Raw genomic sequence first — 23,430 nt, 5'->3', positions numbered from 1 at the left:
TGCTCCTCAGGCACGCTCCCTATCATCAGGCTGATTGTTGCTCCCATCCAGTCTCAGGAGATCCACCTGATGATAGACAGTGAGGAGGAAGAGCATGGAAGAACAATAGAGTGTCAGTGAAAGGTGTGGGAGTGAAGTCATCAGAGGTTGGAGAAGACAATACGGAAGGTTCTCCAATTAGTAATGGTGGTGTGTGGTGCCCCTGCAGGTCCTGATGAAGATGGTCTTCCTGCTGTGTGAGCAGTGCCCAGGCTCGGCGGTGATGCTTTTCAGCAGGCAGAGCTCTGGGAAGGTGCCGTGTGCATGTCAGGTGCCCAAGGTAAGGGGGGTGGGAGGGTTTTATTTCATGTCTGATCCATATGTATTCAGGAATTCTGCTCATGTGATCTCTTCTCTCCTCCCCCTCAGGGCCCCTCCCCTGTTATGTCTGCCCTGGATTGGGCGGTGGTGGTCTGTTCAGCGATGGGTGGTAAGGCTGACGGTTCAGAGGGTTACGCCAATGGAAATGGAAGCTGTGAGAACCTGGACGGGGTTGTGGAGGCGGCACTGAAATTCACACAGACAAAACTCAGTGACTCCAGACATGACACGCATCAGGCAGGAGAGAACTGACCCCCCCCCGCTGTCCAATTGGTGGAATTACATGAAATCTGAGAGGTGGATGGTGGACATAGAGGTCAGGTGACAGATGTGGACATCACACAGGAGAACATACGTGTATATCAGGACACTGCAGATGGGGTTATAGGGAGGAGTCATGTCCCTGGACATGTCAGCTGGGTGTGGTGCCGCCATATTGGGGGCCCATTTCATATCCAACCAATCAGTACACAAGGAGCCTCACACAGTGTCATCACATCTCACAGTGATTTGTGGTTGGACAAAGATGGAGGCTGGTCTTCCACTCTGGGCCCTCCAATGGGATTAGACTTCAGATTTGCATTACTGCTGTTGGGTGTGACTTTCACATTATTAATGTGCTTTGCTGTACCATATTTCCATGGCTGTATTTCCTATGCAGATACATATTTTCTTTATGTATAACAAGGACAGTCAGTGGCATTGCTGAGGAATAGATAAGAGGACCAGTCCATGGATGGAGTGCAAGAAGAGGGCCCAGGTCTGCACCTCTCCTGTCCACCAATGACTAGATCCCAGTGATCTGATAGGAGCCCATCTGGGTAATATTAATCCAGCTGATACCATAGATGCCACTTTGTGACAGGTCCTCTTTCAGTGTCCCATTAGAAGCAGGTGCAATCATCGGCTCTAGGTGGGCCCCTGGCTGGTGTGCTGTATCTCTACAGGGGCCCCAGGTGTTCTGATGACCCTTCCTTGTTACTAGGGATGAGATTTGAGTTCGAGTCGAACTCATGTTCGACTCAAACATCGGCTGTTCGCTAGTTTGCCGAACAGCAAACAATTTGGGGTGTTCGCGGCAAATTCGAATGCTGCGAAACACCCTTAGAAAGTCTATAGGAGAAATCAAAAGTGCTAATTTTTAAGCCTTATATTCATGGTATTGTCATAAAAAGTGTTTGGGCACCTGGGTCCTGCCCCAGGGGACAAGGATCAATGCAAAAAAGTTTTAAAAACGGCCGTTTTTTCGGGAGCAGTGATTTTAAAAATACAAGTGTAATATCCCTTTAAATTTTGTACCTGGGGGGTGTCTATAGTATGCCTGTAAAGGGGCGCATGTTTCCCGTGTTTAGAAAAGTCTGACAGCAAAAAGACATTTCAAAGGAAAAAAAGTAATTTAAACTACTCGTGGCTATTAATGAATTGTCGGTTCGACAATACACATAAAAGTTAATTAATAAAAACGGCATGGGAATTCCCCACAGGGGAACCCCGAACCAAAATGTAAAAAAAAAATGATGTGGGTGTCCTCCTAAATTCCATACCAGGCCCTTCAGGTCTGGTATGGATATTAAGGGGAACCCCGGCCAAAATTAAAAAAAGAAAAATGGAGTGGGGTCCCCCCAAAAATCCATACCAGACCCTTATCCGAGCACGCAACCTGGCAGGCCGCAGGAAAAGAGGGGGGACGAGAGACCGCCCCCCCTCCTGAACCGTACCAGGCCACATGCCCTCAACATTGGGAGGGTGCTTTGGGGTAGCCCCCCAAAACACCTTGTCCCCATGTTGATGAGGACAAGAGCCTCATCCCCACAACCCTGGCAGGTGGTTTTGGGGGTCTGCGGGCGGGGGGCTTATCGGAATCTGGAAGCCGCCTTTAACAAAGGGACCCCCAGATCCCGGCCCTCCCCCCTGTGTGAAATGGTAAGGGGCTACAAAAGTACCCCTACGATTTCACAAAAAAACTGTCAAAAATGTTAAAAATGACAAGAGAATTTTTGACAATTTATTTAAATGCTTCTTCTATCTTCTATCTTCCTTAGGTTTCTTCCTCTATCTTCTTCTGGTTCTTCCTCCGGTGTTTTCGTCCGGCATCTTCCTCCGCGGCGTCTGCATCTTCTTCCCTTCTTCTTCAGGCTGCTCTGCATCCATGATGGCATGGAGGGAGGCTCCCGCTGTGTGACGCTTCTCTCTTCATCTTCTTCTCTTCATCTTCTTCTCTTCATCTTCTTTTCAGGCCGCTCCGCATCCATGATGGCATGGAGGGAGGCTCCCGCTGTGTGACACTTCTCCTCTTCTGACGGCTCTTAAATAACGGGGGGGGCACCCGGTGACCCCGCCCCCCTCTGACGCATGGGGACTTGATGGGACTTCCCTGTGGCATTCCCCATGACGCCACAGGGAAGTCCCGTCAAGTCACCGTGCATCAGAGGGGGGCAGCTTGACCGGACTTCCCTGTGGCATTCCCCGTGACGCTACAGGGAAGTCCCGTCAAGTCACCGTGCATCAGAGGGGGGCAGCTAAAGAAGCTGAGGGTAAAGGTGATGGACTGGCCAAGCATGTCTATAGACCTAAACCCTATTGATCATCTGTGGGGCATCCTCAAACGGAAGGTGGAGGAGCGCAAGGTCTCTAACATCCACCAGCTCCGTGATGTCATCATGGAGGAGTGGAAGAGGACTCCAGTGACAACCCGTGAAGCTCTGGTGACCTCCATGCCCAAGAGGGTTAAGGTAGTGCTGGAAAATAATGGTGGACAGACAAAATATTGACACTTTGGCTCAAATTGGAGATTTTCACTTAGGGGTGTACTCACTTTTGTCAGATACTGTATATACATTATATGGTAGGAACATATTATGTGGTAAATATAGAGAGAGGGCAAGGAAAGGAACAAATGCAGAGAGAGGTGGGAGGGAGAGGTTAGGGGGAAGGGAGAGGTGAGGGGGGAAGGGAGAGGAGAGAGGGGGGAGGGAGAGGTGAGAGGGGGAAGGGAGAGGAGAGAGGAGGAAGGGAGAGGTGAGAGGGGGAAGGGAGAGGAGAGAGGGGGAAGGGAGAGGAGAGAGGGGGAAGGGAGAGGTGAGAGGGGGAAGGGAGAGGAGAGAGGGGGAAGGGAGAGGAGAGAGGGGGAAGGGAGAGGTGAGAGGGGGAATGGAGAGGAGAGGGGGAGGGAGAGATGAGAGGGGGAAGGGAGAGGTGAGAGGGTATCGGCTGTGGAGAACAAGCTGGGAAGGAGTTGGTGATAATCGCAGAATGAAGTTAATAAAATATACAAAACTTTATTGATGAGTAAAAAACCTCAATGGGGTAAATCTATAAAGAATAACACATCCCAATAACTAGGTAATAATATTGGTAGCCCAATAATCAATCGGGATAATCACATCCCTTTGGGTAATGATCCATGACATGAAATGAGTTTATCCATGGGTTGTTCTGATTACATTTAGATAATATAATAAATCATGTTAATAAAAATTGCAGCAAGTTGTCAGTGAAAGGCAAAGCGGCTGAACGGACTCGGCACAATGAAATCTTAGTAGCCGTGTTGGCAGAGAGTCATGCAGAGCAGAGATGGGGGAGTTGGCAGAAGTAAAGATGAACTTCTAGAAATGGGATCACTTGGCTAAGCTTGTCATTCAGGGGGATAAAGTTCTGGTTGTGGAAGAAAAACTCTGATATAAGGCAGCAGAGAGCCGGCTATGAGATATCCGTCTCCCCTTGGGATTGCTGATGGATCGGGTTCTGTTCTTATACAAGATAATGTCAGCAACATGGAGAAAGAAATTGTAGAGAGATGCAGCAAGAAAAGAGAGACACTGGGAGCCGGGAATACCGTATATGTTAGATAGAGCCGCATCACTTTATTACATCCAAGGAGAGGAGAGAGAGTATGGAGGATGGAGAGTAGTATGGAAGATGGAGAGGAGTATGGAGGATAGAGAGGAGGATGGAGGATGGAGAGTAGCATGGAGGATGGAAAGGAGTATGGAGGATGGAGAGTAGTATGGAGAGTAGTATGGGGGATGGAGAGGAGTATGGGGGATGGAGAGGAGTATGGAGTATGGAGAGGAGTATGGAGTATGGAGAGTAGTATGGAGTATGGAGAGTAGTATGGAGGATGGAGAGGAGTATGGAGGATGGAGAGGAGGATGGAGAGGAGTATGGAGGATGGAGAGGAGTATGGAGGATGGAGAGTAGTATGGAGGGTGGAGAGTAGTAAGGAGGATAGAGAGGAGTATGGGGGAGGGAGAGGAGTATGGAGGATGGAGAGGAGTATGGAGGATGGAGAGGAGGATGGAGAGGAGGATGGAGAGGAGTATGGAGGATGGAGAGGAGTATGGAGAGTAGTATGGAGTATGGAGAGTAGTATGGAGTATGGAGAGTAGTATGGAGGATGGAGAGTAGTATGGAGGATGGAAAGGAGTATGGAGGATGGAAAGGAGTATGAAGGATGGAAAGGAGTATGAAGGATGGAGAGGAGGATGAAGAGGAGGATGGACAGTAGTAGGACAGCAGTAAGAGGAAGCTGCGGTCTCTTTCTCTGTATTAGTGATTGTTCCATTCGGCTTTTATTGATGAGAAACTTTAGAAAATGTCTTTTTCTCCGCCATGAATGAGTCCTAAAAATGAGTCAGATCCTCATCATCATCATAGTAAGTATTGATAATATTGGGAAGTGCAGAATCCTACAGAGGGGAGAAGAGGGAATTCACAATGGGAGGTGACCATTATATCCATGAAGAGTCCTTTAGACTGTTGCAGAAAAATCCGAGTCGATGAGGACATCCTCTATACATGGAAGAGGTCCAGAACACTCAACACCAGGACACAATCACCAGACAAATCTCTGGCCGTCTACAAGAGATAATTGTACAATTACACCGAGATAATACATTGTATACATTCCATGAAATGTTTCATCAATACATATATATGTGAATGTAATGTGTATTACCAAGTTGTCTCCAGTGGTAATTAGGATGGAGGAGATGACGATGATGAGGTCACTAATGTGACTTGGGTGCCGGATAGAGCAAAGGAGGAAAGTGAGGGTGAGGCACAACCCCAAGGAGGCAGCCATCATGGAAGAGTAGAGAGCAGCCACCCTATTCCATCACATTGTGGAGCTGTCATCTCCCGGCCCACTTCCCACAGCTCAGCTGTCTGGACCTTTTTTAATACATGTGCAGACGATTGCACTGTTGCAATTTGAAACTTTGTCTTAGGCACATCAAGCGTGGCAAAAACACCAACCATTTGGGTACCACATGCTTGACAAGGCATTTAACCTCCCACCACTCAGCCCATTGGTAAGAGCACCAAAGTCTGCCAAAGAGACACCAGAATTTATCCAACAAATCTCTAATCTTGTTCCCAGTGCACTACATTGTGACCTCATCATACAGATTGGCTCCCCAAGCCATTATTTATAAAGAAAGAAAATTGACATTTAAATAGTTTTGAATGGCACGGGCAAGCAAAGGGGCGTACACATACATCTCATTGAATTTGCCGCCTAGCAGGCACATGCCCACCTTGGGAGTGTGCCTGTGGGTCCCGCAAACTCGATATTCGCCGGCAGGAATTGCGGATTTTGGCGAGGAGAGGCAGAGCAGGGAAACAAGGCATTTCCCTGTTCTGCCTAGCAACATGACAGGGATCTACTGATCCCAGTGATCGGGAGCAGTGATCTCTGTCATGCTGTAGTGAGCCCATCCCCCCTACAGTTAGAACACATCCAGGGAACACACTTAACCCCTTGATCACCCCCTAGTGTTTAACCCCTTTCCTGACAGTGACATTTATACAGTAATCAGTGGCTATTTGTATCTCTGATCGCTGTATAATTGTCAATCGTCCCAAAATAGTGTCAAAAGTGTCCAATCTGCCCGCCGTAATGTCACATTCCCGATAAAAATCACAGATTGCCGCCATTACTAGTAAAAAAATGCCATAAATCTATCCCCTATTTTGTAGATGCCATAACTTTTGCGCAAACAATCAATATACGCTTATTGCAATTTTTATTACCAAAAATATGTAAAAGAATATATATTGGTCTAAAGTGAGGAAGAAATTTGTTTTTTTTATATATTTTTTGGGGTTACTTATTATAGCAAAAAGCATAAAATATTGCTTTTTTTTCAACTGGTTGCTTTTTTTTTGTTTATAGCGCAAAAAATAAAAACCGTAGAGGTGATCAAATACCACCAAAAGAAAGCTCTATTTGTGGGAAGAAAAGGACGTCAATTTTGTTTGGGTAAAACGTCACATGACCGCGCAATTGTCAGTTAAAATAAAGCAGTGCCGAATCACAAAAAATGCTCTGGTCAGGAAGGGGGTAAATCCTTCCAGGGCTGAAGTAGTTAAAGGATTTTTTTTTATTGTTTCAATTTTAGCATCATTAAAATCACTTCTCCTTTAAAAAAGATTGTTTTAAAAAATTTCATTGATATCCTCCAGGGCAGTACCCGGGCCCCCATACCCTCTTTATGGCCATTTACTTACATTGAAAGTCTTCTAAATGGGGACTTTTGCAGTTCAGGTCCCATAAACTACAATTAAGTTTGTCATTCGGGTCCAATTTTTTGTGATGTTTGAAAGTTCTGACATGAAAAGAACAAGAGGGTGTTCAGCCCATTACTAGTGACTACACATAATGCTCTGCAGTGGGATGGGTGAAATGTAATGCTCTGCAGTGGGATGGGTGACATGTAATACTCTGCAGTGGGATGGGTGATATGTAAGGCTCTGCAGTGGGATGGGTGATATGTAATACTCTGCAGTGGGATGGGTGACATGTAATGCTCTGCAGTGGGATGGGTGACATGTAATTGTCTGCAGTGGGATGGGTGATATGTAATGCTCTGCAGTGGGATGGGTGACATGTAATGCTCTGCAATGGGATGGGTGACATGTAATACTCTGCAGTGGGATGAGTGATATGTAATGCTCTGCAATGGGATGGGTGACATGTAATACTCTGCAGTGGGTTGGGTGACACTTAATACTCTGCAGTGGGATGGGTGACACGTAATGCTCTGCAGTGGGATGTGTGATATGTAATGCTCTTCAGTGGGATGGTTGATATGTAATGCTCTACAGTGGGATGGGTGACACGTAATGCTCTGCAATGGGATGGGTGACACGTAATGCTCTGCAGTGGGATGGGTGACACGTAATGCTCTGCAGTGGGATGTGTGATATGTAATGCTCTGCGGTGGGATGGTTGATATGTAATGCTCTGCAGTGGGATGGGTGACACATAATGCTCTGCAATGGAATGGGTGACACGTAATGCTCTGCAAAGGGATGGGTGACACGTAATGCTCTGCAGTGGGATGGGAGACACGTAATGCTCTGCAATGGGATGGGTGACACATAATGCTCTGCAGTGGGATGGGTGACACGTAATGCTCTGCAGTGGGATGGGTGACACATAATGCTCTGCAGTGGGATGGGTGACATGTAATGCTCTGCAGTGGGATGGGTGACACGTAATTGTATGCAGTGGGGTGGGTGATATGTAATGCTCTGCAGTGGGTTGGGTAACATGTAATGCTCTGCAGTGGGATGGGTGACAGGTAATGCTCTGCAGTGGGATGGGTGACATGTAATGCTCTGCAGTGGGATGGTTGACAGGTAATGCTCTGCAGTGGGATGGGTGACAGGTAATACTCTGCAGTGGGTTGGGTGACACATAATACTCTGCAGTGGGATGGGTGACATATAATGCTCTGCAGTGGGATGTGTGATATGTAATGCTCTGCAGTGGGATGGTTGATATGTAATGCTCTGCAGTGGGATGGGTGACATGTAATGCTCTGCAATGGGATGGGTGACACGTAATGCTCTGCAAAGGGATGGGTGATATGTAATGCTCTGCAGTGGGATGGGAGACACGTAATGCTCTGCAATGGGATGGGTGACATGTAATGCTCTGCAATGGGATGAGTGGCACGTAATGCTCTGCGGTGGGATGGGTGACACATAATGCTTTGCAGTGGGTTGGGTGACACGTAATAGTCTGCAGTGGGATGGGTGACACATGATGCTTTGCAGTGGGTTGGGTGACATGTTATAATCTGCAGTGGGTTGGGTGACATGTAATTATCTGCAGTGGGATGGGTGACATGTAATGCTCTGCAGTGGGATGGGTGACACATGATGCTTTGCAGTGGGTTGTGTGACATGTAATTGTCTGCAGTGGGATGGGTGACATGTAATGCTCTGGAGTGGGATGTGTGACATGTAATGCTCTGCAGTGGGATGGTTGACAGGTAATGCTCTGCAGTGGGATGGGTGACAGGTAATACTCTGCAGTGGGATGGTTGACACGTAATGCTCTGCAGTGGGTTGGGTGACATGTAATGCTCTGCAATGGGATGAGTGGCACGTAATGCTCTGCAGTGGGATGGGTGACACATAATGCTCTGCAGTGGGATGGGTGACATATAATGCTCTGCAGTGGGTTGGGTGAAACATAATGCTCTGCAATGAGATGAGTAACACGTAATGCTCTGCAGTGGGTTGGGTGACACATAATGGTTTGCAGTGGGATGGGTGACACGTAATGCTCTGCAATGGTATGGGTGACACATAATGCTCTGCAGTGGGATGGGTGACATGTAATGCTCTGCAGTGGGATGGGTGACACGTAATGTTCTGCAATGGGATGGGTGACACATAATGCTCTGCAGTGGGATGGGTGACACGTAATACTCTGCAGTGGGATGGGTGACACAGAATCTTCCTGAAGGGGGTGACACAGAATCTGCCTGGGGGGGTGACACAGAATCTTCCTAGGGGGTGACACAGAATCTTCCTAGGGGGGTGACACAGAATCTTCCTGAGGGGGTGACACAGAATCTTCCTGGGGGTGACACAGAATCTTCCTAGGGGGGTGACACAGAATCTTCCTGAGGGGGTGACACAGAATCTTCCTGGGGGTGACACAGAATCTTCCTGAGGGGGTGACACAGAATCTTCCTGAGGGGGTGACACAGAATCTTCCTGAGGGGGTGACACAGAATCTGCCTAGGGGGGTGTCACAGAATCTTCCTAGGGGGGTGACACAGAATCTTCCTAGGGGGTTACACAGAATCTGCCTGGGGGAGACACAGAATCTTCCTAGGGGGAGACAGAATCTTCCTGGGGGAGACAGAATCTTCCTGGGGAGGTGACAGAATCTTCCTGGGGGGTGACACAGAATTTTCCTTGGGGGAGAAACAGAATCTTCCTGGGGGGGTGATACAGAATCTTCCTGGGGGGGTGACACAGAATCTTCTTCCTGGGGGGTGACACAGAATCTTCCTGGGGGGTCGACACAGAATCTTCCTGGGGGGTGACACAGAATCTTCCTAGAGGGGTGACACAGAATCTTCCTGGGGGGTGACACAGAATCTTCCTGGGGGTGACACAGAATCTGCCTGGGGGGTGATAGAATCTTCCTGGGGGTGACACAGAATCTGCCTGGGGGTTGACACAGAATCTTCCTGGGGGGTGACACGGAATCTTTCTGGGGGGTGACACAGAATCTTCCTGGGGGGTGACACAGAATCTTCCTGGGGTGACACAGAATCTGCCTAGGGGGGTGACACAGAATCTTCCTAGGGGGAGACAGAATCTTCCTGGGGAGACAGAATCTTCCTGGAGGGTGACAGAATCTTCCTGGGGGGTGACACAGAATTTTCCTAGGGGGAGAAACAGAATCTTCCTGGGGGGTGACACAGAATCTTCCTGGGGGGGTGACACAGATTCCTCCTGGGGGGCTGACACAGAATCTTCCTGGGGGGCTGACACAGAATCTTCCTGGGGGGTGACCCAGAATCTTCCTGGGGGGGACACAGAATCTTCCTAGGGGGTGACACAGAATCTTCCTGGGGGGTGACACAGAATCTTCCAGGGGAGTGACACAGAATCTTCTTGAGGGGGTGACAGAATCTGTCTGGGGGGTGACACAGAATCTTCCTGGGGGGTGACACAGAATCTTCCTGGGGGGTCGACACAGAATCTTCCTGGGGGTGACACAAATTCTGCCTGGGGGGTGACACAGAATCTTCCTAGAGGGGTGACACAGAATCTTCCTGGGGGGTGACACAGAATCTTCCTGGGGGTGACACAGAATCTGCCTGGGGGGGTGACAGAATCTTCCTGGGGGGTGACACAGAATCTGCCTGGGGGGTGACAGAATCTTCCTGGGGTGACACAGAATCTGCCTGGGGGTTGACATGGAATCTTTCTGGGGGGTGACACGGAATCTTTTTGGGGGTGACGGAATCTTTTTGGGGGTGACACGGAATCTTCCGGGGGGGTGACACGGAATCTTCCTGGGGGGTGACACAGAATCTTCCTGGGGGGTGACAGAATCTTCCTGGGGGGGTGACACAGAATCTTCCTGGGGGTGACACAGAATCTTCCTGGGGGTGACACGGAATCTTTCTGGGGGGGTGACATGGAATCTTTCTGGGGGGTGACACGGAATCTTCCTGGGGGGTGACACAGAATCTTCCTGGGGGTTGACACAGAATCTTCCTGGGGGGTGACACAGAATCTGCCTGGGGGTGACACAGAATCTTCCTAGGGGGGTGACAGAATCTTTCTGGGGGGTTACACAGAATCTGCCTGGGGGTGACACAGAATCTTCCTGGGGGAGACAGAATCTTCCTGGGGGGAGACAGAATCTTCCTGGGGGGTGACACAGAATTTTCCTAGGGGGGTGACACAGAATCTTCCTGGGGGGTGACACAGAATCATCCTGGGGGGGTGACAGAATCCTCCTGGGGGGCTGACACAGAATCTTCCTGGGGGGTCGACACAGAATCTTCCTGGGGGTGACACAAATTCTGCCTGGGGGGTGACACAGAATCTTCCTAGAGAGGTGACACAGAATCTTCCTGGGGGTGACACAGAATCTGCCTGGGGGGGTGACAGAATCTTCCTGGGGGGGTGACACCGAATCTGCCTGGGGGGTGACACGGAATCTTCCTGGGGGGTCGACACAGAATCTTCCTGGGGGGTCGAAACAGAATCTTCCTGGGGGGTGACACAAATTCTGCCTGGGGGGTGACACAGAATCTGCCTGGGGGTGACACAGAATCTGCCTGGGGGGGTGACAGAATCTTCCTGGGGGTGACACGGAATCTTCCTGGGGGGTGACACGGAATCTTCCTGGGGGGTGACACGGAATCTTTCTGGGGGGGTGACACGGAATCTTCCTGGGGGGTGACACAGAATCTTCCTGGGGGGGACACAGAATTTTCCTGGGGGGATGACACACAATGCTGGGGTGTGATGGTTAAAATAAAAGTTTTTTTTCCAATGAAAATTGAGTCAGTAAAATGAATTGTCAGTAAACTTTGACACAACAGGACAGTGTCTTGTATGAATAAAGTTTGTTGTAATGTTTGGCTCTTGTGCCGTTGTCACAGAATATCATCCAGGAGCCAATCCACAGCTCTGAAAGTGCAGGGGCCACTGTCACTCATAGAGGCAGGGCAGAGGCAGGGCTCCAATCAGATGACAATGGAGGCGGAGCTGTAGCAGTGATCTGATGTGCGGTGCAGCCAGTGTGTCACCGCAGGCTTGTAGTACAATAGATGGGAGCGCGCATGCGCGGGTGCCCCTATCAGATCAGTGCTGTGAAGGGGGCACCAGTCACACAACAACACAGGAAGTGGGCAATACTGAGCAGAAATGACACCATTTAGAAGAGGAAAAGAACACAAAGATTACTATTACTGGAATTCTATATTTAAGGATCAGAAAGAGAAAATAAAAGCTGAGAGTTCATATGACTTTACTCTGATATCATTCCATTCCGGACATTTTCTTCATATCCGGATCTGTGTATCACCTGAGATGGGGAGGGGCTCCCACACACCATCTTCTTTTCTTCTGTCTATAGATACTTTCCAGTCTCCTGGAAACCTTCAAAGAAGAATAAAATGAGAGTGTTAGAGGAGGAAATGTTGCTGTGAAGAAGGAGGGGAGGAGGGGCTCATACTGTGCTCTGTAAGAAATGATGGAAAAGTGAGGGGCCCTCACCATGGCAGGGGCCACACACTCATGTCCATCCAACCATTGGGATAGCAGACTGTATGACTGGTGTGCTGGGCTGTCATGTGTACAGGATGAGAACACACATCTGATTGGCTCAGTTATACTGACACATTGGATGGACCTCGGGGGATGGGGGGGTTATTTCTCTGTAAAGGTAAAACCTTGTGGAAGATTGTAGGACCCGACTAAGATTATTATTGGTGGATCTGATTCTCCCCATCCCCATCTGTAATGATAAAACTTGGGATGAGGAATAAATTCTCCATCATCTGGGAAATCTGTGACTGGCTCAGGAAATCTCAATCATCTCTCTCATTATCTGTAGAACTACAGAGACCTCCAATGGGTTCTACAGAAATTGTATAGAATGTTTGTCACCCGTCCTTCCATTTTCATTACAGTGCAGCCCGGGTGTCCGAAGACCTCCCAACAACGTCCCACCAACATCATCTCATCACCATCCAATGTTGTCTACATTTTACTATTCACATTCTAAGACTTAGTATGTGTGTTACCTCCGATAGAACAGATCTTACCCTCCTCTATCCACAGAGAAGCCGGCATTCCGGAGGACCTCACAACGTCGTCTCACTTCTGACCCCGACATCTTCTCATCATCATCCAATGTTATATACAGATTGGTCAGAGTTCGGTTTGTGGAGATAACGGAGCAAAGATCATCACAGCACCATAACGTCCCTTTACAGCCGATAATCCTGGAGAGAGAAGCAGGAAAGAGGTGAAATGTTCTTTCAGGGAGGGGCAGAAGTAGACACATCCAATGAATAATCAGTGGGCGGAGTCTTAGAGAATGAAATGTTCTTCCAGGGATGGGCAGAAAGAGACACATCCAATGAGTAATTAGTGGGTGGGGTCTTAGAAAATGAAATGTTCTTCCAGGGAGGGGCAGAAGTAAACACATCCAATGAATAATCAGTGGGCGGGGTCTTACAGAATGAAATGTGAAATGGAGGTAAGTTGTCACCCACCTGAAAAGTCTTAGTGTGGAGTTACACTGTTGCGGGTACATTGCGGAGTACGTGGTAACGCACACATTGGAGGTGTGAATGGCTCCATATAGATTCCCTTTCACACTAAACTGCGGCACATCAATGGGAACCGGCCACATAGGAAATAATGGTATTTCTACTTCACATGCGTCTCCGTGCAGCAAAATCCATGAGGATCGCTAAACACACTGACAAGCAATGATAATATGTCAGCAGATCAAGCAATTAATGGGGCAAGTGACCATCGGGCGGAGTCGGGTGATGTAATTTCCTGCCTGAAACTGAAACAGGAAGTGGTGCTGGTGAGTGATATTATCTACTGCCCAATTGGTTGCTGGATATGCTGACATTTTATTGGTTGTCAGTGCATTTATTGTCAATAAAGAGACAATTGTTTTGAAGGACGTACTTCACTATTGGTGGCATTTTTGTTTTGTTTGGAGTTCTTCTATCCAGCCAATCAGGAGGGACCAGATCCCTTAAAGGGACCCCACACTTGTGACAGCTGATCTTGTAGGAATCCCCTGGGCCCATTGAGCCCCCCAAAGGGGGGACAAGCACATGACACCTATATTGTATATGGGGCCAATACCTGAGGGGGCATTTCATCAGCACGGAGGTGGAGGACTCTGAACACACTTCATTTTGTAGTGACACACTGGAGGGGGCGCCATCATTGAGGAAGATTGATCACAGATATATGGACTTTCCTCTTATATATATCCAACTAGATACATTCATTTTACACCACTGGGGTTGTGGTATTACCAGCCAATCACAGCACTGGAGTTGTGGCATCAATTACTTGTAACTAGTTGTTTTATTACAGTCATCATTTCCATTAGTAATGTGTTAGTTTGTAATATGTATTCACAGCACTGGGGTTGTGGTATCACCAGCCAGTCACAGCACTGGGGTTGTGGTATCACCAGCCAGTCACAGCACTGGGGTTGTGGTATCACCAGCCAGTCACAGCACTGGGGTTGTGGTATCACCAGCCAGTCACAGCACTGGGGTTGTGGTATCACCAGCCAGTCACAGCACTGGGGTTGTGGTATCACCAGCCAGTCACAGCACTGGGGTTGTGGTATCACCAGCCAGTCACAGCACTGGGGTTGTGGTATCACCAGCCAGTCACAGCACTGGGGTTATGGTATCACCAGCAATCACAGCACTGGGGTTATGGTATCACCAGCCAGTCACAGCACTGGGGTTGTGGTATCGCCAGCCAATCACAGCACTGGGGTTGTGGTATTGCCAGCCAGTCACAGCACTGGGGTTGTGGTATTACTAGCCAATCACAGGACTGGTACTTTGGTATCACCTTAGGGTGAAGGACATTACAAGCTGTCATGTTCTGATTATGGTGTTTTTTGGACACAGATCTGTATACATTCCATGTTTTTGCTTAAGTACAAATGTTTTAATATAATCTGTTTAATAAATATTATCTTTTCTATTTACATATATATTTTTCTCATACCTTTTAACCACTTCAAAACCGGGCACTTCCCCCCCTTTCTGCCTAGGACAATTTTCAGATTTCAGCGCTGTCACACTTTGAATGACAATTGTGCGGTCATGTAACACTGTACCCAAACAAAATTTTTTTCATTTTCTTCCCACAAATAGAGCTTTCTTTTGGTGGTATTTGATCACCTCTGGGGGTTTTATTTTTTGATAAACAAACTAAAAAAAACAAAATTAAAAAAAAAAAGTTTTTCTTAGTTTTTGTCATAAAATTTTGTTTTCCCCTTCACTGATGGGCACTGATGACGAGGCACTGATGAGTTGGCACTGATATGTGGAATTGCTGGGCACTGATAGGCTGCACTTATATGCAGCACTGATGGGCACTGACAGGTGACTGTGATTGGCACTGACAGGTGGCACTGATGGGCAGCACTGATGATGAGGTACTGATGTGTTACTGCTTGGCACTGATTGGCACTGTGGTGGGCACTGATTGGCACTGTGGTGGGCACTTGAAGGCTTTTTTATTGGGGGAATGCTGGGCACTGATCGTCTCTCCCTGTCAGCACGAACCGAGGAATGCCATTTACCAGCACTTCCTGGTTCATGCTGTGATCAGCTGTGATTGGTCACAGCTGATCACGTGGTAAGAAGCCTCTGACAGAGGCTTCTTATCAAGATCGGAGATGCGGGGTGTCAGACTGACATGCCATGATTGCCACGCTGCGCACCCCCACGGGCGCACGCCGGCATGTTATCCTGCTGGACGTCATATGACGCCCAGTCAGGATTACAGAACCACTTCATTCTGCATATGGCGGGCAGGAAGTGGTTAAATATACAAGTGCCTTAGAAGTCCCCCTTAGGGGTATTTATTTTGTTTCTAACAAGTTTTTGGATGTGGCACTACTGAGAGGAAATCCTCACCGACTCCATTTCTACAATTACCAGTATAAAGTTCTTAATTTTCTGTATATAGTGTATTAATACCAATTCATTATTCTACAACACATTGTTCCAGCACTGAGGTTGTGGTAGTAGCAGACATATATTGTATGTAGTATTTGCTTTGTATTATAATTTGTGTTGTGTAATTATTATTTGGAAGTATCAGGATCAGATGGTTCGGTGGTTTGTTACATAGTTACACAGCCGTATAGTAACACTGGGGTTGTGCTAACACTTACCTCTGTCTGCAGGTAGGTTGTCTGTCTGTGTAATATAGAGCAGAGCTACACTAGTTTGTTATTTAGTGTATAAAATATGTACAAAGATAAAGAATGACAGAAAATACAACAAAGACAAAAGGACAGACACAGTCTGGCTGTAAGAATAAAACAGAAATAAACTTTTTATGAGGATTATCCTGTGACAGGAACATGTCAGGAACATCCGCTATTCACCGGTTAGACCGGCACCATAGGAATCACCCCATCCATATCTCAGGATCCTCAATTTATGGATGTGGGTGGAGTTTAGCCATCAGCCAATCAACCCTGGGGGGTGTTCTCTGCCCAGCCCACAAACCAGTCCTGTGTTCTGAAGGAACCAGAGCTAAATGGGTCATGAATGGTTCTGATGGATGGGGATTGGATTTCCAACACCGGCATGTCAGTCTGATCCCAACAAGACCAATCAGTGCTTGTCTGGTGTGATCAGACTCCATAGAACCATTCTGGGGGTTTCTCCTGGATTCTATCCTCACTACACATACAATGTTATATGTACATGTACCCCAACATGTGTACAATCAGGAGGAATTATTTGCATCTCTCTACAACTAATATTTTATGTTGTATGGGAGATTAAATAGATTCCTCTGATCTCTGATATAAATCAATGTCTGGCAGACAGTTTGGGGTCTTCTCACTGTATCGGCCTCGTCCTTTGCTGGGCTTGTAGATGAAATGACTAGGACTTCTCTTTGAGGCTCAGTGAGGTGACAATTTTATATCTACAAGGATGGGGGGATTTTATTAGCATCTAGGGGTCACTTCTGGTCTAGAGACTCACTCTGTCCTTCCAGATTCTAATTGAGGACCATCTGTCTATGATTGGTCACTGAATGAAGAGAATACGGAGTCCTGTGTGTCTTCTGGTCTGTTTCGGGTCCGAATTCAGCCCAAAATTCAGGCAGAAATAAGACATAAAACTATGAATGGAGATGCACCGGACCCCTGCTGTTAGCCGCTGTGACCTCCAGTGTGAACCCAGCCAAAGTCTGATCTCTGATAGTCAGTGGAGGGGGGAGGGGATGAAAGCCAATAACAGCAAGTGACCTGAAGGACTATGATGGGAACTCTCAGTGTAACCGGCCAATCAGAAGTCTGTCTTTGTATAACTTTCATGTAGGTGACATGTCTGGATCCCTCACATAGAAGATTTATACCAGAATCCTGCAGAATATTATATAATTTATAGGATAATTCTCACCTCAGGTACTGCAGAGTACAGCCAGGATGTCTGAGCCCCTCGCATATAAGTTTTATTCCAGAGTCTTCCAGATTATTCCTTGATAAATCCAGTGTGATGAGTGATCGATTATTGATAAGAATGAATCGGAGATCATCACAGCCTGAAGAAGTCACACCACATACCTCCAACCTACAGAGACAAATCCAGACACATGATATTATATTATAAGATGAATATGAGGAATTATTCCCATTTAGTGAAAAGTAACATAACATAACTAGAGCGGAATATCAGGATTAGGGATGAGCCGAACACCCCCCTGTTCGGTTCGCACCAGAACATGCGAACAGGAAAAAAGTTCGTTCGAATATGCGAACACCGTTAAAGTCTATGGGACACGAACATGAATAATCAAAAGTGCTAATTTTCAAGGCTTATATGCAAGTTATTGTCATAAAAAGTGTTTGGGGACCCGGGTCCTGCCCCAGGGGACATGGATCAATGCAAAAAAAAGTTTTAAAAACGGCCGTTTTTTCAGGAGCAGTGATTTTAATAATGCTTAAAGTCAAACAATAAAAGTGTAATATCCCTTTAAATTTCGTACCTGGGGGGTGTCTATAGTATGCCTGTAAAGGGGCGCATGTTTCCTGTGTTTAGAACAGTCTGACAGCAAAATGACATTTTGAAGGAAAAAACTCATTTAAAACTACCCGCGGCTATTGCATTGCCGACAATACACATAGAAGTTCATTGATAAAAACGGCATGGGAATTCCCCAAAGGGGAACCCCGAACCAAAATTAAAAAAAAAAAAATGACGTGGGGGTCCCCCTAAATTCCATACCAGGCCCTTCAGGTCTGGTATGGATATTAAGGGGAACCCCGGCCAAAATTAAAAAAAAAAAAATGACGTGGGGTTCCCCCTAAATTCCATACCAAACCCTTCAGGTCTGGTATGGATTTTAAGGGGAACCCCGCGCCAAAAAAAAAAAAAAAAAAACGGCGTGGGGTCCCCCCAAAAATCCATACCAGACCCTTATCCGAGCACGCAACCTGGCAGGCCGCAGGAAAAGAGGGGGGGACGAGAGTGCGGCCCCCCCTCCCTCCTGAACCGTACCAGGCCACATGCCCTCAACATTGGGAGGGTGCTTTGGGGTAGCCCCCCAAAACACCTTGTCCCCATGTTGATGAGGACAAGGGCCTCATCCCCACAACCCTGGCCGGTGGTTGTGGGGGTCTGCGGGCGGGGGGCTTATCGGAATCTGGAAGCCCCCTTTAACAAGGTGACCCCCAGATCCCGGCCCCCCCCCTGTGTGAAATGGTAAGGGGGTACATAAGTACCCCTACCATTTCACGAAAAAAGTGTCAAAAATGTTAAAAATGACAAGAGACAGTTTTTGACAATTCCTTTATTTAAATGCTTCTTCTTTCTTCTATCTTCCTTCATCTTCTGGTTCTTCTGGCTCTTCTGGTTCTTCTGGTTCTTCCTCCGGCGTTCTCGTCCAGCATCTCCTCCGCGGCGTCTTCTGTCTTCTTCTCCTCGGGCCGCTCCGCACCCATGGCATGGGGGGGAGGCTCCCGCTCTTCTCTTCTTCTCTTCTTCTTTTCTTCTTTTCTTCTCTTCTGTTCTTCTTCATTTTCTTCTCCGGGCCGCTCCGCAATCCATGCTGGCATGGAGGGAGGCTCCCGCTGTGTGACGGCGCTCCTCGTCTGACAGTTCTTAAATAACGGGGGGGGCGGGGCCACCTGGTGACCCCGCCCCCCCTCTGACGCACGGTGACTTGACGGGACTTCCCTGTGACGTCACGGGGAATGCCACAGGGAAGTCCCGTCAAGTCACCGTGCGTCAGAGGGGGGCGGGGTCACCGGGTGGCCCCGCCCCCCGTTATTTAAGAACTGTCAGACGAGGAGCGCCGTCACACAGCGGGAGCCTCCCTCCATGCCAGCATGGATTGCGGAGCGGCCCGGAGAAGAAAATGAAGAAGAAGAGAAGAAGAGAAGAAAAGAAGAAAAGAAGAAAAGAAGAAGAGAAGAGCGGGAGCCTCCCCCCCATGCCATGGGTGCGGAGCGGCCCGAGGAGAAGAAGACAGAAGACGCCGCGGAGGAGATGCTGGACGAGAACGCCGGAGGAAGAACCAGAAGAACCAGAAGAGCCAGAAGAACCAGAAGATGAAGGAAGATAGAAGAAAGAAGAAGCATTTAAATAAAGGAATTGTCAAAAACTGTCTCTTGTCATTTTTAACATTTTTGACACTTTTTTCGTGAAATGGTAGGGGTACTTATGTACCCCCTTACCATTTCACACAGGGGGGGGGGCCGGGATCTGGGGGTCACCTTGTTAAAGGGGGCTTCCAGATTCTGATAAGCCCCCCGCCCGCAGACCCCCACAACCACCGGCCAGGGTTGTGGGGATGAGGCCCTTGTCCTCATCAACATGGGGACAAGGTGTTTTGGGGGGCTACCCCAAAGCACCCTCCCAATGTTGAGGGCATGTGGCCTGGTACGGTTCAGGAGGGAGGGGGGGCCGCACTCTTGTCCCCCCTCTTTTCCTGCGGCCTGCCAGGTTGCGTGCTCGGATAAGGGTCTGGTATGGACTTTTGGGGGGACCCCACGCCGTTTTTTTTTTTTTTTTTGGCGCGGGGTTCCCCTTAAAATCCATACCAGACCTGAAGGGTCTGGTATGGAATTTAGGGGGAACCCCACGTCATTTTTTTTTTTAAATTTTGGCCGGGGTTCCCCTTAATATCCATACCAGACCTGAAGGGCCTGGTATGGAATTTAGGGGGACCCCCACGTCATTTTTTTTTTTTAATTTTGGTTCGGGGTTCCCCTTTGGGGAATTCCCATGCCGTTTTTATCAATGAACTTCTATGTGTATTGTCGGCAATGCAATAGCCGCGGGTAGTTTTAAATGAGTTTTTTCCTTCAAAATGTCATTTTGCTGTCAGACTGTTCTAAACACAGGAAACATGCGCCCCTTTACAGGCACACTATAGACACCCCCCAGGTACGAAATTTAAAGGGATATTACACTTTTATTGATTGACTTTAAGTATTATTAAAATCACTGCTCCTGAAAAAACGGCCGTTTTTAAAACTTTTTTTTGCATTGATCCATGTCCCCTGGGGCAGGACCCAGGTCCCCAAACACTTTTTATGACAATAACTTGCATATTAGCCTTTAAAATTAGCACTTTTGATTTCTCCCATAGACTTTTAAAGGGTGTTCCGCGGCATTCGAATTTGCCGCGAACACCCCAAATTGTTCGCTGTTCGGTGAACTTGCGAACAGCCAATGTTCGAGTCGAACATGAGTTCGACTCGAACTCGAAGCTCATCCCTAATCAGGATATACAAAATGTTATACAGAGGAAAGATCTTGTTATTAGGGAAGCTGATAAAGGTGAAGCTGTTGTAGTACTTATGTCTACACAGTATAAAGAGGGGGTGCTGTGACAGCTCAGTCACCCCCTTATGTACCCGGTTATTAGGCAGGACCTCACACAGTGTCTCATACAGGGACTTCTGAAATTGATAGATACAGGAAAGGATCTGGGGGGGGGGTTATGAAATAAAACAGCAGAATTTCTGCTGGTGGATACCCCAGTGACCCCAATATTCCATCACCTTCCTAAAGTCCACCAATCAGGAGTTCCCATTGAAGATCACCGGATTGTGGCAGGAATAGGATCCCTTATAGAGAATGTAGGGGGGAGGGGTGGATATACATTTCCAACCTTTAGTGCTGAGACTTCTGGGATATATTAGAGATACAAGTACTATATTGGTGGATATTCCACATTTACAATGGGATTCCACATTCACATGGGGGACACTTCACATTAAAGCACTTTATTCTTCCATCCCCCATTCTTTAGTGTCTCCAGCAATCAGATATCATCTCCATAGATATAGATCATATACTAGGATGTTACAGGAATTATTACAGAGGATGGAAAGGATGAAGGTTTTTTACCTTAACCACTTCAGTCTCGGAAGGATTTACCCCCTTAATGACCAGAGCACTTTTTACAATTTAGCACTGTGCTGCTTTATCTGGTAATTGTGCGGTCATGCAATGCTTTACACAAATTAAAATTGTGTCCTTTTTTTCTTACAAATAGAGCTTTCTTTTGGTGGCATTTTATCACCTCTGGGATTTTTATTTTTTGCAATATAAATAAAAAATGACCAAAGTTGTTGAAAAAAAAAATATTTCTACTTTTTGTTATTAAAAAAATCCAATATACTAAATTTTAGTCATATATTTGGGCCAAAATGTATTCAGCCACATGTCTTTGGTAAAAAAAAAAAAATAAATAATAAGTGTATGTTTATTGGTTTGCACAAAAGTTATATTGTCTACAAACTAGGGTACATTTACTGGAATATCCACAGCTTATGACTGCCTATCTCATTTCTTGAGGTGCTAAAATAACAGGGCAGTACAAACCCCCCAAATGACCCCATTTTGGAAAGTAGACACCCCAAGATATTTGCTGAGAGGCATGTTGAGCTCATTGAATATTTTACTTTTTATTTATTTGATTGAAAAATGACAAAAAAAAAAGAAAAACAAAATGATATATTGCTCACACATAACATGGGTATATGTGGAATTACACCCAGGGGGCAAGGGATGCAATTGCCCCCCCCCCCCCCGGGCCACTCTGATTCCTCGTAAAAAGGCTGATGTGCTGCCAGCTGGGAACCGCGCGCGTGCAGTTCCACAGTTGGCCGAGTGGACAGTCTGTCCATTCTGAGCACAGCCAAATGGAAGAGGGTGGATCCGCTCTGCCTCCTCCATCCCCCTCTCTCACTGTGCCCGCCCACACTCTGAGCAGCCCATGTGCTGCATCTGTGAATAGGACAGGTGGGTGGGAACATTTAAACTGAGAGCAAACGGTGTTCTGTATGGGACGCTCTGGAAGCTGATGACTGAGCCTTGTGCTGGGTCCTTCCTTTCAAGTAAGTGAGCTGTGACCGGCCTCTCCCCCCTCTCTCCCTTCCTGCTCTCTCCCAAATACCTTCCCCCCTTCTGCAGATAAGGAGGTTTCTTTCAGCAGCCTGTGCAGTACCTGGTCCTATGTACTATGATGTGGGCTCACACTGGTGTGCTGCAGTGTTGGTGATCACACTGTCTTAATGCATGTCCCCCCAGTCAAATGCAGCCTCACTGTGCCCATCAAGTGCAACCTCACTGCCCATCAAATGCAGCCTCGCTGTGCCCATCAAATGCAGCCTCGCTGTGCCCATCAAATGCAGCCTTGCTGTGCCCATCAAATGCAGCATCGCTGTGCCCATCAAATGCAGCATCGCTGTGCCCATCAATTGCAGCCTCCCTGTGCCCATCAATTGCAGCCTCCCTGTGCCCATCAAGTGTAGCCTCCCTGTGAACATCAATTGCAGCCTCATTGTGCCAATCAAATGCAGCCACTGTGACCCCCCAGCAGCATTTAACCAGCACCCTCCTGCCCACTCGCTGTCTGCCTGGCACTTGACCCATCTTGGTGGTGGGTCAGGCAATGGATGATGGCGGTAAGCTGTGGGACGGGCAGCGGGTCAAGCAGCGGCTCCTGTGTCCTCCATTCTTCCTTCATGTTTTTCCTCCTGCTAGATGTCCAATAGGAGCACCAGACCTTCCAGCCAATCAGGTGATGGGAATTAGACCTGTGCTATCCTGATTGGCAGAGAGCATGTTAGAAAAGCAAATATTAATTTGCTTTTCTAATACACCTGGGTGGGCTCCGAGCGAAATGATCTATCCTCCGAGTCCACCCTATTTTAAAGCCTATTAGAGATTATGGCTCTAATCAGGTGCTTAAAAGAAACCCCACCGCTGTAATTCAGGTGCCCGGCATCTTAAAAGGGGCCGTATGGCTGAATAGGGGGTGGCCACAGCAGCCAGGGATAGACTTATTCTCTGTGCAGGGAAATGTGGAGCAGGGTCTCTCTCTCTGTGCAGGGAAATGTGGAGCGGGGTCTCTCTCTGTGCAGGGAAATGTGGAGCGGGGTCTCTCTCTGTGCAGGGAAATGTGGAGTGGTGTCTCTCTCTGTGCAGGGAAATGTGGAGCGGTGTCTCTCTCTGTGCAGGGAAATGTGGAGCGGGG

At 47.6% G+C, this 23,430-nt stretch overlaps 1 protein-coding gene across 1 annotated transcript in view; it reads right to left on the bottom strand.

The window, feature by feature from the left end:
- Nucleotides 1-3,618: 3,618 nt before the first annotated feature.
- LOC141133870 (NACHT, LRR and PYD domains-containing protein 3-like) overlaps nt 3,619-23,430 on the bottom strand; it is a 501,301-nt gene continuing 481,489 nt past the window's right edge. Inside the window, exons 7-10 of the mRNA XM_073623457.1 lie at nt 17,340-17,510; nt 12,960-13,139; nt 12,218-12,291; nt 3,619-5,217 (exon numbers count right to left, since the gene is read on the bottom strand). Coding sequence (XP_073479558.1) covers nt 5,195-5,217; nt 12,218-12,291; nt 12,960-13,139; nt 17,340-17,510 — 448 coding nt within the window. The 3' untranslated portion in view covers nt 3,619-5,194. The remainder of the gene's footprint in view (nt 5,218-12,217; nt 12,292-12,959; nt 13,140-17,339; nt 17,511-23,430) is intronic.

This window comes from Aquarana catesbeiana, linkage group LG03 (genome assembly GCF_042186555.1).
Source record: "Aquarana catesbeiana isolate 2022-GZ linkage group LG03, ASM4218655v1, whole genome shotgun sequence".
Lineage (NCBI taxonomy): Eukaryota > Metazoa > Chordata > Amphibia > Anura > Ranidae > Aquarana > Aquarana catesbeiana.
This window is presented reverse-complemented; position numbering and strand designations above follow the sequence as displayed.